Genomic DNA, 15,227 nt, shown 5'->3' on the forward strand with positions numbered 1-15,227 from the left:
TTGGCCAGTAGGAGAGCAAGCCATCTCTTATTTCGGGCAAAATTTTCATTTACATGCTTTTCTGCTTTATAGACAGGGTATTGAATGTTAGGGCATTCTTGACTATCGAACGGCTGAGGTGGTCTCGAGAAAGCTCCATGCAAACTCCCATAGGCGGGGCGCCAGCTTTTCCTCTAGGTAATAGTAAGAAACTCTATGCTCCTGACAGTGTCTCGTGAATTCGGAAGACGCAGTTTCGAACACAGCTATAGTTTCGGTTTAGACCGAACATAGTGTCCGGATCCTTTGACCTTATCTCATTGGTCACGAAACTTCTGCGCGACTCTGCAGACGATGTTTATAGCCGCCTATAGAGTGACCACGCCAAGGCGCGACGCCGTTTAGATTGGCGCCGGTGAAATTTTCACCTAAGTTCAAATAGTTGCAGCCTCTCTTTCTCTTCTAGAAAGAGCACAAAAGTACTCGGCAGCCAAAAGCTTCTCAATCACGTGTTTCTTTAGGAGCGAGAGCTTTACTCCTCGGGGTACAACTTCCGAGAGTCTATGTGGATCAGACAATGACATCAATGCCTCCCAAGGTCAAACCGAACTTAACTGCGTGGTGGTATGGCCCAAGCTACCGTAGCAAGACCGCGCGATCATATGACTATGACGATTTCGTACCTGATCTTGACCTTTGACCTTGACATTTCATTTGAGACAGTGGGCACCACATCAACAATAACCGTCGATGCCTCACAAGGTCAAACTGAAATTAACTGCAGTGGTAGGGCCCAAGCAATGGTAGTATGACGACGTGATCATGACTGCGACCATTTGGTACCTGACCTTCACCTCTGACTTTGACATTTCATTTGAGACAGTGGGCACCACATCAACAATAACCGTCAATGCCTCACAAGGTTCAACTGAACTTAACTGCGGTGGTATGGCCCAAGCGATGGTAGTATGACGACGTGATCATATGACTACGACCATTCGGTACCTGACCTTCACCTTTGACCTTGACATTTCATTTGAGACAGTGGGCACCACATCAACAATGACCGTCGATGCCTCACAAGGTCAAACTGAACTTAACTGCGGTGGTATGGCCCAAGCAATGGTAGTATGACGACGTGATCATATGACTATGGCCATTCGGTACCTGACCTTTGCCTTTACCCTTGACATTTGATTTAATACAGTGGAGGCCAAGCTTAACAGAGCTTTCGCTGTATGACTAGGTTCAAACCACGTTGAACCCCAGCCATTTTTTTCAAGAAAATAATGAGTGGACTGGCTAATAGTATTTCCCTCTAAGCTTCGCACTAATAAATTAGCGCTTCCTATGCCACTTTGCTAGCAGGTAAATCTCGATCTGGAAGAGGTCTTTTATGGCAGAAGGCATCCTGTTTCCCTTCAACGCAGTCTAGCGCCATCTCATACTGACTTGTTCTGCCTCTATGTGAAACTTGGGATGAAGTGTCGTGAATACAAAAAGAGAGTATAAACTTTAGTTAAAAGAAAAGTTAAAGGAACGGCTCCTCAATCCAAGAGCCCTCTGTCCTGGCCCAGTCGATCAACTGGACCTGTTCACTTTATTTAAACCTATCAAATGACCCGGTCCATTTATTTCTATTCTCCCCATTTTGACTACCTTTCCCTCTTTCCTCATGGCGCGGATTAGGCTTCCACATCTACTGAGATTTCTAATACGCACTTTAATTCAAAACTTGAAATCATCAGCCTCATTAACGTGAGTGTTGCTAGAAGTTGGCCCAATAACTTCTGAACATTAGCTTAACAACTTGCGCTAAAGCAGTAGCTTACCCTTCGGAAGCCCTGGCAGTATTTTTTCCCGCTCGGAAGGAAGGCTCTGCAGCAGAGAAACTGCACGTCTGTGATGACGTGACCTTGTGGCGTCATCACAACCTGCCATCCGTGATAGGTGGCAGTTAAATTGATTATTGGTCGCTCGGGCGCCTCAACCTGGGTCGCACAAGGCCCACCGCTGGGAGCACCTGCCATCTGAGGACAGTGGCGCATCGCTTAATCACGGCACCAGGAGGGGTATGAGGACTCCCAGGGATCTATGAATGTAATGTAGATAAAGACCTTCTGCACTCATGAGAATTGACCCATTACGCTATTGCGTCATACCCTCAGAGCGGCCCCTCTGCGTGGCGGTCGTCAGATCGTCTTTCGGGCAGCCATATTGGATTTCTAGTGGCGTCCCCTATAGGCCATAGAACTTGCGAATTCTCTTTTTCACTTTCTTGAACTGGTATTCCTGCATTGTCAGAAAGCTATGTGTGCATATTTATAGTAAATTATTGGGCTTTTATTTCACACTCATGCCAAAGGCTTTCATAAAGAAAGATCGCACAATGATAGGGTTTCGTTGAGCAATTTTTTTAATGTATATACGAAAGAAACCTATACGCGTACCTATCATGGTGTCTTGATCAATTTATTCTCCTTCTCAAGAGTGTAGTTATCTTTTTGGACTTTATTCTAGGCACCTAAACAATTTTATACGGCTTCAGTTTGTTACCTATATTTATAATCACATTATAGCGTTCATTTATTAGTTTCCTTGTGATACTGTAGCACTCATGTTGTTAAAATGTACGACACGTTTTTGTCATTTCGGCAGCGTAGTTCTACGTGCCGTATATTTAGTTCATTTCTTTTCCGGGTTTTATTTTTTTTTCGGAATTCAGAGGGTGAAAATTAGGCGATGTTTTTAGATGAATTCTCGTGTAAATCAGGTTATTTGAGAAACATTTCCGTGGTTCAAGTTTTTTTCCGGGTTGTTTTTCGCAGTATAAGACTGTTTATTAGACGAACTCGTTTTTCTGCCGGATATAAGATGTCATATTTTTTGCTCATTATTTCATATGAACTATGGAACTCGCGTGCTCTAATAAAAAATAGCTTACCATATAAGGTTTCTTTTCAAAATCTATCATAAATATTCCGTCACGTGCGTTATCAAACTCCCATGGAACACTCCCGTGTCTAAGCACTACAGGCCTTCTTTTATTTGTACATTGCGAAAAATTCGCAGCGGCCATTTTAAACGCGGAATGTCCTTGGATCAGGGTGTCGTTAGCGCAGGTAGCACATAAAGGGACCCTGAAATGTTTTTAATGAGCCTATTCTAGTTAAACAGATCTGTAGAGGTGGCCTTAGTGGACATTCCAGTTTAATTTAAAAGCTCTGCGTACACCCTATAATTTAGAAATAATATTTAAAAATCGCTGCTCGCAGTAGCTCGCAACTGATTAGGGCGACACACCTCACCGCGCGTCTACTTTCCCGATGACGTCAGCGGGCAGACGGGACGAGCTTGAAGGCTGGCGCTTCTACCTACTGCGGCTATGTTGTCTGCGACTGAAGCTATTTTTTCATGGTATCCTAAATTGCTAAATAAAAGCAAAAGCGAAGCCGCCACGCGACTGGCTCAAAAGTCTCTCCACGCGTTGGTTGACTCCTCCTACTTCGGAGGTGGGTTAAAAAAAGCGGAAAGGGACATTTAATCCGATTCATTAGGGAAATAGGCCACACAGGACTATAATTCGAAGCATATAAGAACGCTTGGAGCGTGTAGATTGAGTTCCCACGGTAGAAAGACGAGCTCAGAATCCTGTTTAGTGCACCTTTAATGCAGCAGATCATTCACTAGCTGCACATAAAAGTACTGAATTCTTTGAGTGCTGAGGATTTGAAAACGTAGTATGGTAATAAATTAACCAATAAGGAAATTGTAGTAAGCAGACAGTGTAGATTTCACTTTTTCATATTAAATACTGAGCTGCAGTACCTTGGTTCGAACCCGACCGCGGCGGCCGCGTTTCGATGGAGGCGAAACGCAAAAGGCTAATACGGCGTGAATAACGGTGGGCTGGGCTGATGACGGAAGGACTCAGGGGTGAATATAGTAGAATATATGATAACGAAAAAGTCTAGTTGTCTTTTGGCGCGATTCAAGGCAGGGGAGGTGAGCCCAAGATTTTAGTGATGTAACGCTGGTGTGATAAGAATAATCTGAATATATAAAACGCACCACGCGGTTGTGGACGGATTCCAGGGGTTTGGTAAGGCTGACTTGATGGATGAATTGATTATTTCTTTATAAACCATTTCGTTATAACGAGGTTCAACTGTGCCTAAATATTCTGCCAAGCTTCGTTTGGTTCAGTTAACGTTGGTTACAAATTTTCAATGAACCTCTCAACCGCAGGCGATAAAAAGGAAATGGAAACGACAGTAGCGGAAGGCAGCGGCCCGGTGCTGCCATCTAGTGACGTTGAAGGCATTAGTGGCAGTCCCCGCAGTTGCGCGGCCAGCGCTCTAGCCAGCCTGGATCCGTGGCCTGCTACGCCATACGAAGTTGATCCCACAACGTTCCTCAATGGCTGCCCTCAGGGCTCAGCTCCCGCTCCACAGACGCAAGACAGCGTCACCTGCCAGAACACCGCCACACTGCAGCAGCATCAGCCTGCCTTGCACGGAAGCATGGCCATGCAGTCGATGACCACCACGTGAGCAGCAACGATTTTTATTGCGAGAGCACCAATGCGGTTGTTCTGACCCGAACAAAATCGTCTAACGTTTGTCTGTATCCGCGAGAGCAACGTGAATCGTACGGTGGCAGCACCTGCCATTCTCAGGGCAATGGCGCACCGCTTAACCGCTGCTCGGTGGCGGTATACGGCTCCCATGTATCTATAAATCTTAAGTAAAGAAAGGCCAATTCTGTGTATAAGAATACGTAGTGCTTTCGCATTCTATACGAATCTTGTAAACATTCCGCCTCATTTTTTTTCTTGTTCAAAGACTACGCAACTTTTTTTAATGTGGGCAAGGCTTCCGAGTTTTTGTTTTTTTGTTTATTCAATGTTTTTAATATTTAGATTATTTTATCGCTTTGCTCACATTTTTATAATTTTTGAGTGCTCGAAGGTGTATTTGTTAATTCCCATGAAACCTAAATTGGAATGGCCAGCTTTGTGAACATGAGGAGTGATCAGCTGCATTAGGAAAGCCTGAGTGCAGTCTGTTTCAACTGTGCTAACCATGCTAATGAACAGAGGTCTGTCAACGAACGGCTTGTGCTGAGACAGGTTTTCTTTAGGTTAATCAAATTAAGCCGCCACGGTGGCTGAGTGGATATGGCGCTCGGCTGCTGGCCCGAAAGACGCGGGTTCGATCCCGGCCGCGGCGGTCGAGTTTCGATGGAGGCGAAATTCTATAGGCCCGTGTGCTGTGCGATGTCAGTGCACGTTAAAGAACGCCAGGTGGTCGAAATTTTGCGGAGCCCTTCGCTGCGGCGTCCCTCATAGTTTGAGTCACTTTGGAATGTTAAACCTTCATAAACCATGAACCATAAAACCTTCTCGGCAGGGAAGAGTCGCATTGATGGGGATGACGTCACTCGCGTGAATCGTCTCTGCCATGCGTTTCTTCCACGCGTGCCTGTATGCCACAGCTTTCTGGCTACGGCGGGGTTTTCGCACAACGAACAAAGTAATGCTCTCGCATTGAAATGTTAGGCATGGTGCACTCACCGGCATGAAGCGAGAGGCTTCCCTTCTCGCCGCAAGGGTATTTTCGCAGAAAATGGGGGCGAGCCTCGATGACACAACCCTGCGGACGTACTTTAACTGTCTGCCGCTACAGGGGCGCCCTACCGGAATCACCCAGGATAACAATTACTGTCTTTATTCTTGTTTCCACCAAAATCAGAGGAAAATGTGCCTACAGTCACACTCTGCGTGACTTGCAGCACACCGCTTACCATTGTAAGCTCTTAGGATGCGCTTAATAATAAGCTCTAATAAGCGGTGTGGTGCGGCTTCCAATGCAATGTTCTGCATTGATCACTCGCAGCTTATCAGAGAGGGGCGGACTGGTTTACAGCACTTTTCCGCCCAAGCGGCTTGTTGATACTCGAGAAAAAGCGAAGGCGCCAAAGGAACATTTGACGAAAGTAATCATTCCATTCAGGACCTCAAACTGTAGTACTTCCTTTGAACAAGGTCACCCGCGTTTTGCCGAGCATACCGACATAGTAGGCACGATTCTTCACGCAAGGCTATAAAGTGTAAACAGCAACAAAACAGTATTCTAGTACGTCTTCGTACTTGGCGCCGTCAAGTTCGGCGACTAAATCGAGCTCAGTTGCGCGCAGTATGACTTGCGAAACGCCACTTGTGATCCGAGCTTCCTTCTTCACGATGTAACTGGAGCCTCGTGGTGGTGGAAAGTTGGGCATGTGCCTGTCAGTGGCGGGAGGCATTCTGCTTTGCGCATCGGGGAACTTGCGCTGAAGTTTGCGGTGCCGATTGCAGAGCCATAACACACTGCCTAGCGAGAAGAGCAAGCAGTTTTGGGTAGTACTATTAGCACTTTTCCGCGCCATCTTCAGGCGCATATTGGCGTGAGCCTCCGCGCTCTGTCGAAGGCGCACGTGCCGTGCGTCAGCTATCTGGGCAATGCCGAGAGAAGCTAAGCAATGAATGCTGTCAGCCAATGCGGGTATTTAATCGCGCAGAATGTGTTCTCGCGTTTGCGGCGGCCCAAGCGGCTGACAGAAGCAGTTTTGAGTCACCGAATGGAACAATTGCAGTGCCACCTTGGCAGCGCAGGTTCCCCGCCGGTGCGTCGCAGGTCCTAGACAGCGCGTCTGTAGTTGGTGGTAGTACGTCAAAAAGTAGCGACTGATTCGCAAAGATCCACGTGTCGCACATGGCTGTGCGCGACTAGCAGGCTGATAGTGTGCCTGTGAAACCAGTTTAGATCTCTACATTTGACGCAAGGTGACTAGCGTTTCACGCATTGCACAGCACGCCAGATTCTTCGCAGCACATGGCGATTAAATGACGGGTCGTACTGCCTCTTTCTTTTTTTGGGGGGTGGGGGGGGGGAGGCTACTGTACTAAGTTATCAATGACAGCGGGGGCAAGTCACGGGCGTTATCATGCGCACGAGTACGCCCCACTTCATGGGGCGTGTTTCAGCTGGCCGACATGTCCAGCTGGTCTCGACATGACGTTAGCAACTTAGGACGGTGTAGGTACGCCCGTTGCCGTATCGCTTGCTCCGTTGGTACGGCGAATGCTAAGCCAGTTACGCTTCACTGCTTGGTCACCTAGAAGAGCCTGAACATCCTGCTTATAGATAACGCATCCTAATCTTTGGTTGCTCAGTCACACAGGCCGAGCTTTCGGTCATTTGCCGACGCCGAAGCGCTCGCTTATGAAGGGTTCTAACCGTTTGTCGCGAGCAAAAGCGTTCAGTTTAGGATGTGGTGTTTCAGCATCAACGGGGGCCGGGCGCCGATGGGGTCCAGCTGCGCCGGAGATCAACAATCGAAGCCGTTCTACACCGGGGACATTGCGGACGCCTACGACGAGTCGTTCAGCTTCTGGAACATCCTGGAGCAAGACCTGGAGCCGAAGGTGCGCTGATACCGACTCTTGTCTTCTTCAGTCGCCAAGGTAGACCCGTCGCGGTGGCTCAGTGGCTTTGGCGTTCGGCTGCCGATCCCTAGGACGCTGGTTCGATTCCCGCGGCGGCGGCCGTATTTCTGTGGTTTGTTGTGTTGTGCGTTGTCAGCGCACTTTAAAGAACCCCCACGTGGTCTAAATTCATCCGCGGCCTTTCACTATACGGCGCCCCTCATAGCATGAGTCGCTTTGGGACGTTAGACCCCACAGTTCAAGTCGACAGGGTAGAACGGTTTAGGAAACGTTCATTACATACAGCTCTCTTCTTGGACTCGCGATTCGTTCGAAGGGGGCGATCCGTTAAGGTTTTCGATTTATTTATTGTCACTGTGCCCGAGTTACGTATACGCCGATGTTTCGAAACAAGGTCAAGAACAGGGCATTGATGTATGAAGCTCGGAACATTATCGAAACGTGCCAACGTTCCCGTCGGACTTCCCGTGTACAGTTCAACTCGTGAAAGAGGTGAACCGCTAGCAGTTTCTATCGCTATTGTAGTCGCCGGTACAGCTTCTCAAGACGCGGCGCTTAGCGAAAATGTTGGGCCATTCTACTCAGGTCAGCTCTTTCGTTTCCATTGAGTTCGTTCTGTGTCGGTGTGCTGAGTGACAGGCGCTCGCGCTGAGCGGCGACTGGTAGCTCGGCCGCGGCGGCGCGTAACTACTAGCGGCTACCGCCGCTCGAAATCGTGCGCCCTGCAAGTCTGTCATGCTCACTAGCTTTTATTAGCAGGTCTTCAGTTTATAGGGTGTGACAACTTTTTGTCGCGCTAGTTAGTGCGCTGTCTAAGGAGGAGTTAACCGCGCTGAACGGACGGGCAAGTTTTAAACGAGTCCTACCCAGATATTCTTCTTTTATAGCGTGCTCAAAGCTCAGAGTTCCAAGCTTTAGTGTTTAAAGGTCGCCAGAGCATGCCGCGGCTGCTTAATTTCTAGGAAGTGCGGCTAATGGTGCCAAAAAGCGCGTTCATATTCTGGCGACGGCAGCTGCGTTTCGTTGAAGGCTAAAAGTGAAATCTGCCTCGCGCTGTGCGATGTCAGTGCTTGTTAAAACTCCCCGGTGGTCGGCACTAATCCGCAGCTTTCTTATATGGTGTCTCGCATAACCCTCATGTAGCTTCGGGACTTCATAAACCACACATTGCATGCCGCGCGCGCATTGGCTGCGTGTGGCCCGGGGAACGACGGGTGCATCACGGAATCGCGACGAGTGATGTGTGTGACGGATGCGGTGCAGTGGAAACACTAGAACACCTACTCCTTCACTGTGCCGCGTTTGCCGATGCTCGTCGCGATATGCTTGCGGACAATAGGGCGCTGGGTATACTACCAGACTCCCTTCAAGACACTATTGTGTCCGCAGGGCAGTGCGCGCACCCGTGAGCGAACCTTGGTGAGCCTCTGTGCATTCCTCGATCACACGGGCTTGACGTCCCGTCTGTTCTCCGTCAGGTAGTCACACGCAGTGACCGAACGCTCCGCGAGTTCTACCTTGAACGATTAATAACTGGACGCCACACTCCCGTTGTAGCCAACACAGTGCTGTGCGCGTGTATTTTAATTCCTCTAAAATGAACTAATCACGCGCACAACCTGGACACATTTCTTATTGTGTAAATAGTTTGTACATATCACTTCTCCCCCTATCCTCTCTTCCTGTCCCCTCACATCTTTCATTTCATTTCTCCATTCTGCCTGCTATCCTTTATTTCCACTGCCCCAGCTCAGGTGCTTCAGTACCGATGGCAGATGCCGGGGCTAGCAAAAATCTTTTCCTTCCTTTTTACTATTGTTTTAATAAACAACCACTACCACCATCATGCCGTACTATAAAAAAAGTTCGCTTCAGATATAATATCAGTGCTATGGGATCTTCTTTCTGTCGTTGCGTCATGTGTTCTGAACGTAGTTGACTTTCTCTCTCACTGTCTCGCCTCGTGTAACTTAATTGCGCATTTCTCCGCCAGGAGATCAAGCTGGAGCCACCGTCGCCACCCTGGACCGAGGCGGACTCGACGTCATGCTCCCCTTACGGTTCTTTCGGCTCGTACAACACCTCTACCTCGGCCGCTCTCGATCATCACCAGACTCTTCTGTACAGAGACAGGCGACCCCCCGATGATGTCGGAACTTGGGCCGGGCTCAGCGACCGCGGGAAGCTGCCGCTATTACGAGCTCCAGCCGCCCCAGCAACCGTCCGCCGCCGCTTCCAGGGACCCGATGATGTGTCCCCCGACAAGTTACTGGCCGGTCGGTTTGTGTGTCTTTCCTATGCGATTGCTGAATTGAATACGCCGCTAACTTCATACTGCTCTGCTTTATTTCTGCTATTTGCCAGCAGCTCCCCCTTGACGTTTAGCTTTGGGACTTCCTTCTATCCTAACGTGTGCCTCAGTTTTTTTGTGCTAAGAAGTATTGAATCAAACTTCTTCAGCACTTGCAAACTAAAAGCCACAGTGCGGTCGTATAGGGAGACTCTAGACATGAAGTGATCCATGGTTGGGGAAGGACTGGCCCTTACAAATATATTCTCAGCGTTTCCATTACCGGGATTATTTTGTAGGTGGCAAGCCGCCGCGGTGTCTCAGTGGTTACGGTGCTCGGATGTTGTCTCGAAAGACGCCGGTTCGATCCCGGCGGTCGAATTTCAATGGAAGCGAAATTCTGGAGGCCCGTGTACTGTACGATGTCAGTGCGCATTAAGGAACCCCAGGTGGTTGAAATCTCCGGAGCCCTCCACTACGGCGTCCCTCACTGCCTGAGTCTCTTCAGGACGTTAAAACCCCTATAAATCAAATAAAATTTTGTAGGTGACCTCGTGCGCCACACATAGGTTGTTTGATTTATAGCCTTCCTTTGGAAGCGAGAGCACACACGGCATTAGCTTTCAAACATAGCATTATTTAAGAACTTTTCATGATACGCATGACGGTGGGGGCGGTTGCTGTAAATTCTTCGCTTTCTCGGCTGTGCGATGTCAGTGCACGTTAAAGATCCCCAGGTGGTCGAAATTATACCGGAGCCCTCCACTACGGCACCTCTTCCTTCCTTTCTGCTTTCACTCCCTCCTTTATCCCTTCCCTTACGGCGCGGTTCAGGTGTCCAACGATATATGAGACAGATACTGCGCCATTTCCTTTCCCCCAAAACCAATTATTATTATTATTATTATTATTATTATTATTATTATTATTATTATTATTATTATTATTATTATTATTATTATTATTATTATATATTATTATTCTCGGCCACGTTTCGACGCGCAACTATTGCGTTCCTGCCAGTCTCTGTAAAAAATTAGTCTCTCGTCGTCCAGGCTAGGTGGAACGGTGAAATGCATTGCATAAAAGGCTTAGCGCATTCTGCGACAGCTCATGAATGTGGTAGCCACACACTGGTGTCTGTACCAGGGCTGTTGGCTGCTGAACACGCCCCTTTTCTTCGCGCTCTTGTGTTCTTCGAGCTAGGCAACGCACGTTGTGCCCCAGGCTGCTTTTGTTGTTCGAGCAACCTCCGCTGTCAACTGACGCTCGGCTTCTTTCGACATTTTTGGTGCTTTGCGCGCCCCAGTGTTCAGCGGCTCTCTCTGCTTTTCGTGAAGGGCAGCGCGCTCAGCATTTCCCGCTGCTTTCGCGGTTTAGCGCGCTATAGAGCTCGTTCGTTCTTTGTCTGGCTTCGTCATGGACGAAGCTTCGTCCTTATCAGTCTGCTGCTTTTTTTTTTGCACCCCTGGTCTACCAATTCTGCTGCAACCGCCCTGAAGGAGGGCCTTTAACGTTGTCTTACCTTACACTTGGGTATGCTCAGGGACATTTATTACCAGCTCAAAAATATTTCAGTTGAGTTCCTCCATTCGTTAAGTTCGCCCGTGACTTGTACCCCTGGCCACGTTGCCGATGCTCATGTTCAACGTAACTGCCCTAAGTCCTAACCATAGCTGTTGCCGGGGAGAGTCGGTAGAGCACCATTTAAATACGGAAATTTTTCATTTCAGTCAGGGATCCCCCTCATTTGCGGTTCGTGTGTGGTTCCATTTTTTGCCTTTTAATAAAGCGTTGTCGTCACTTCAAACTAATAATAATAATAATAATTGGTTTTGGGGGAAAGGAAATGGCGCAGTATCTGTCTCATATATCGTTAGACACCTGAACAGCGCTGTAAGGGAAGGGATAAAGGAGGGAGTGAAAGAAGAAAGGAAGAATGATGTGCTCTAGTGGAGGGCTCCGGAATAATTTCGACCACCTGGGGATCTTTAACGTGCACTGACATCGCACAGCACACGGGCGCCTTAGCGTTTTTCCTCCATAAAAACGCAGCCGCCGCGGTCGGGTTCGAACCCGGGAACTCCGGATCAGTAGTCGAGCGCCCTAACCACTGAGCCACCGCGGCGGGGGTCACTTCAAACTGCAGAAAGGATTTTTACTCAGGTTTAATTTAACTTGGCCAAACATTCGGCAGAGTAAAATCCCACCATATGTACAGCTGATTGGAGGTGCCGAACAAAATATTTTTTTACTGTATTCTTGATTTATTTCTTGTCTCTGCTTTCGTTTCATTTCATGGTGTCCAGATGGACCTGTCCGCTCGTGTGGGTGCTACCGATCCCGTTTACCACAGCCCGCTTTCGACGACGGTGCCGCCTCAAAGGTTTCACCACAGCGCCGCCGAGTGGAGCCACCATCGGGAACAGCAGCAGCAGTTCGCTAGTGCCAGCACTGGACCTCCTCCTCTCCTCTCGTCGATGAGTCGCAGCCACCAGTATTCCGCTTACTCGCCAATCGACGACACTGGCGGATACGAGGTGGCCAACGGTTTCAGCCTGAACCAGGTTGGAAGTAACTCGCTAGTGGGGTATTCCAGTGGGCGAACCAGAGCAGAGACTTCGAGCAGGCAGGCGTAGAGGAGTAGCTCGCCGAGAACTTCCGACCGGTTGGCACCTGCCGAGAAGTTTCTCGGAAGAATTACGCCAAGCAATCGCGGAAGTCGAACTCAACAGCACGATGACGATTACTGGAAGTTGGACTTACAGCTGCAAGGGAGGAACACCTGTCCTTGTGACTAACAGATAACGCTTAGAGCCGGAGTCTGCTAAGGTTTCTTGAAGACAACAGGCTCCATGGCTTACATTAGCTTATTATTCGAAGTCTTCGAAACGAAAAAGTGTTCGCCCACGACAGGGCAGGGAAGACGCATTGGGGCTGGACGGGTATCTAGAGGGATAAGTTGCCGCGAGGCTGCGTCCCGCTAAGGAAAAGAAGAGTTGCGCCGGACCATCCGCATGAGATGTGTGCGGTTTTATTATTTTCCAGAATTGGGCTCTGCGGTAATACGTCATGCAGTCCTATGCCATGATATACCGTACCACAGCCCCTGATATATGCCATGCCATGCTGTACAATGCCATTCATAGTCATAATAAAGAGCGTTTTCTACTGCGCTTCGCTACAGGGTTGGCACGGACAACAAGGCGGGGATATCTCGCCCACCTCCGGCGGCTCAGCATGCGGGACACAGTCCCCGACGGACGCCTTCCTTAGGCGATTTCCCTACGTCGGCTCGCGGGAAGACGCCATGGCAACATCTCACCAGCCTGCGCCCGAACCCTCGCCTCTGCTGCCACCAGCCACATCGACCACGTCGGCCCATGGCACATCGGCGGCGCAGGGATCCGATGGCTCACGGTTCTACCACTGCAGCGGTGAGTGTCGCGGGAAAGAGAGCGCACCAACTCTACCTCACATCTTGCTAATCACACTAGATACATTTAGCTTAGTGCGTACTGCTACCGGTGCCGTGAACAGCGCCCGTCACTGCGAACGCTCTGATTGGTCCGACGTGACAGGAGTGTGCGCTGTTGACCAGGGTGTTGACGGGAAGGTGGCGTAATCAGGCGCACAATAGAACACCTCATTCTAAAATGTGATGGTATCCATCCCGATGTCGATGCAGGCACATTCACTCTTCCTGAGGCCTTAGAGTTTAGAGATAACAATAGTCATGTAAATAAATCTGCGGTGGAAATTAGCAAAAAACGATCGGAGGATTGGTGGCACAAAAGCAGAGAGGGGACATAAGCTTTAAAGTGTAGAAGGACGTTTTTTCAAGAAAATGTCAAGCTTTATTAACAACTTACAGCAGAGATAAACAAAAATAAATGAAAAAAACTGAGCATGGTGGCAACTACCACTGCCCCGTTTTAAAGGGGACGCTCCTACCTTCCATCCGTCCCAGTTGAACTATGCATGCGCAGTGGCTGCTGGCGGTACGCGCTAAAGGTCTGAAGGTTTCTAATGGCGACTTCGTGAGCCTGCTGCAACTGGCCTCATTTTATTTTTCACTGTTTGACAGTTTCGCTTAAGCAATATGTAGCGTGCTCAACACGACCGTGCATGTTTGCAATAACTAGTGTCAGTTGTCGGGACAAAATAGGTTGCTCACACTATTTTTCGGTCGCAGGTCGGAGCACCAAACGCGATATTGATAGTAAAGCCCTAAACAAACGCTCACATACAATTCATATGATTTGTATGTAATATAGCTTTTGTCTTGAACTTGAAATACATGTACTGAAAAGGGAAAATAAGTTTCTAGTGAGTAAGAACAACAGAAATCAGGAAATGAAAAAAAAAGCTTTTACGACTTTGCGGCCGCGCTCATAGTAAAAAAAAAAAAAATCGCGCTTATAGTGAAAAACATTCGCTGCACTCGTTTTATGAGAAGTGGGCTAAAGCGCATTCGTTTCACAAACCTGCAAGTAGTTCTCGCCGCACGGTAAGTCTAGCAGAGCTTCCAGTCGTCACCGACCTTGTGACAAGGGCCATTCAACCGTTGCTGTATTCAACAGCCGAGATATTGGCGACCTTCGAATAAGGCGGAAGCTATACACAGGGCAGCGCGCATTAAGCCTTGTAAGAAGCAGTGAGATGTGTCAATCTTGGAGTGAATGTCCAAGTCGACGCGTAGTGGGTGGTTTCTGAGCGTGGTCTTGAGGAGCGTCGTTATTTCCGAACATTGCGCCGGGATCAACAGCCTGTGTCTGCTGCCTTGCGACGGCATTCTTCATGTCCTCGTTGATTAGTTTTTATAATAACGAAAAGCTTTCAATGATTTATTTTTCCTTCAACATGAAATTCACTGCGGGATACGGGAAATTTGCATGAGTCGTGTGCCTTCGCAACCACGAGCTTCGGTGTCTGTCAGGCCGCCGCGGTGGCTGAATGGTTACGGCGCTCGGCTGCTGGCCCGAAAGACGCGGCGTTCGAATTTCGATGGAGGCGAAATTCTAGAGGCCCGTGTACTGTGCGATGTCAGTGCATGTTAAAAAAACCCGAGGTGATCGAAATTTCCGGAGCCCTTCACTATGGCGTCCCTCATAGCCTGAGTCGCTTTGGGACGTTAAACCCTCATAAACCAAACCATAAACCAAGCTTCGGTGTCTGCACCGACAGATAGTTCGATGACGTTGCAGAAGTACTTGCTGTTGGGCTAGTTGGTTCATCATAAAGTTGAATGGCGCAAGGGAACGAACACAGGAAGACACAGAGACAGAAATAGCGACAGAAAAAGTTCGATGACGGTTCGAAGCATCACCCGTCGACGCCTGAGTGGAGGAAAAGAAAATGCTAGCTTCTCTAGACTGCTGCCCTTGTAGAAATCGCAGCCGCTCTTGGGATGGCGAGTGTTGCGGAAACGGCGTGACACACCGAGGCCAGTGAAATGAGTTTGCGTAT

The 15,227-nt window shown here is 48.7% G+C and overlaps 1 protein-coding gene across 1 annotated transcript in view; it reads left to right on the plus strand.

Moving 5' to 3' along the window:
- LOC144133120 (uncharacterized) overlaps nt 1–15,227 on the plus strand; it is a 54,864-nt gene that overhangs the window by 3,240 nt on the left and 36,397 nt on the right. Inside the window, 6 exon segments of the mRNA XM_077665981.1 lie at nt 4,228–4,528; nt 7,306–7,447; nt 9,462–9,606; nt 9,608–9,744; nt 12,068–12,325; nt 12,946–13,195. Coding sequence (XP_077522107.1) covers nt 4,242–4,528; nt 7,306–7,447; nt 9,462–9,606; nt 9,608–9,744; nt 12,068–12,325; nt 12,946–13,195 — 1,219 coding nt within the window. The 5' untranslated portion in view covers nt 4,228–4,241.

The sequence above is a fragment of the Amblyomma americanum genome, chromosome 5 (assembly GCF_052857255.1).
Source record: "Amblyomma americanum isolate KBUSLIRL-KWMA chromosome 5, ASM5285725v1, whole genome shotgun sequence".
NCBI lineage: Eukaryota > Metazoa > Arthropoda > Arachnida > Ixodida > Ixodidae > Amblyomma > Amblyomma americanum.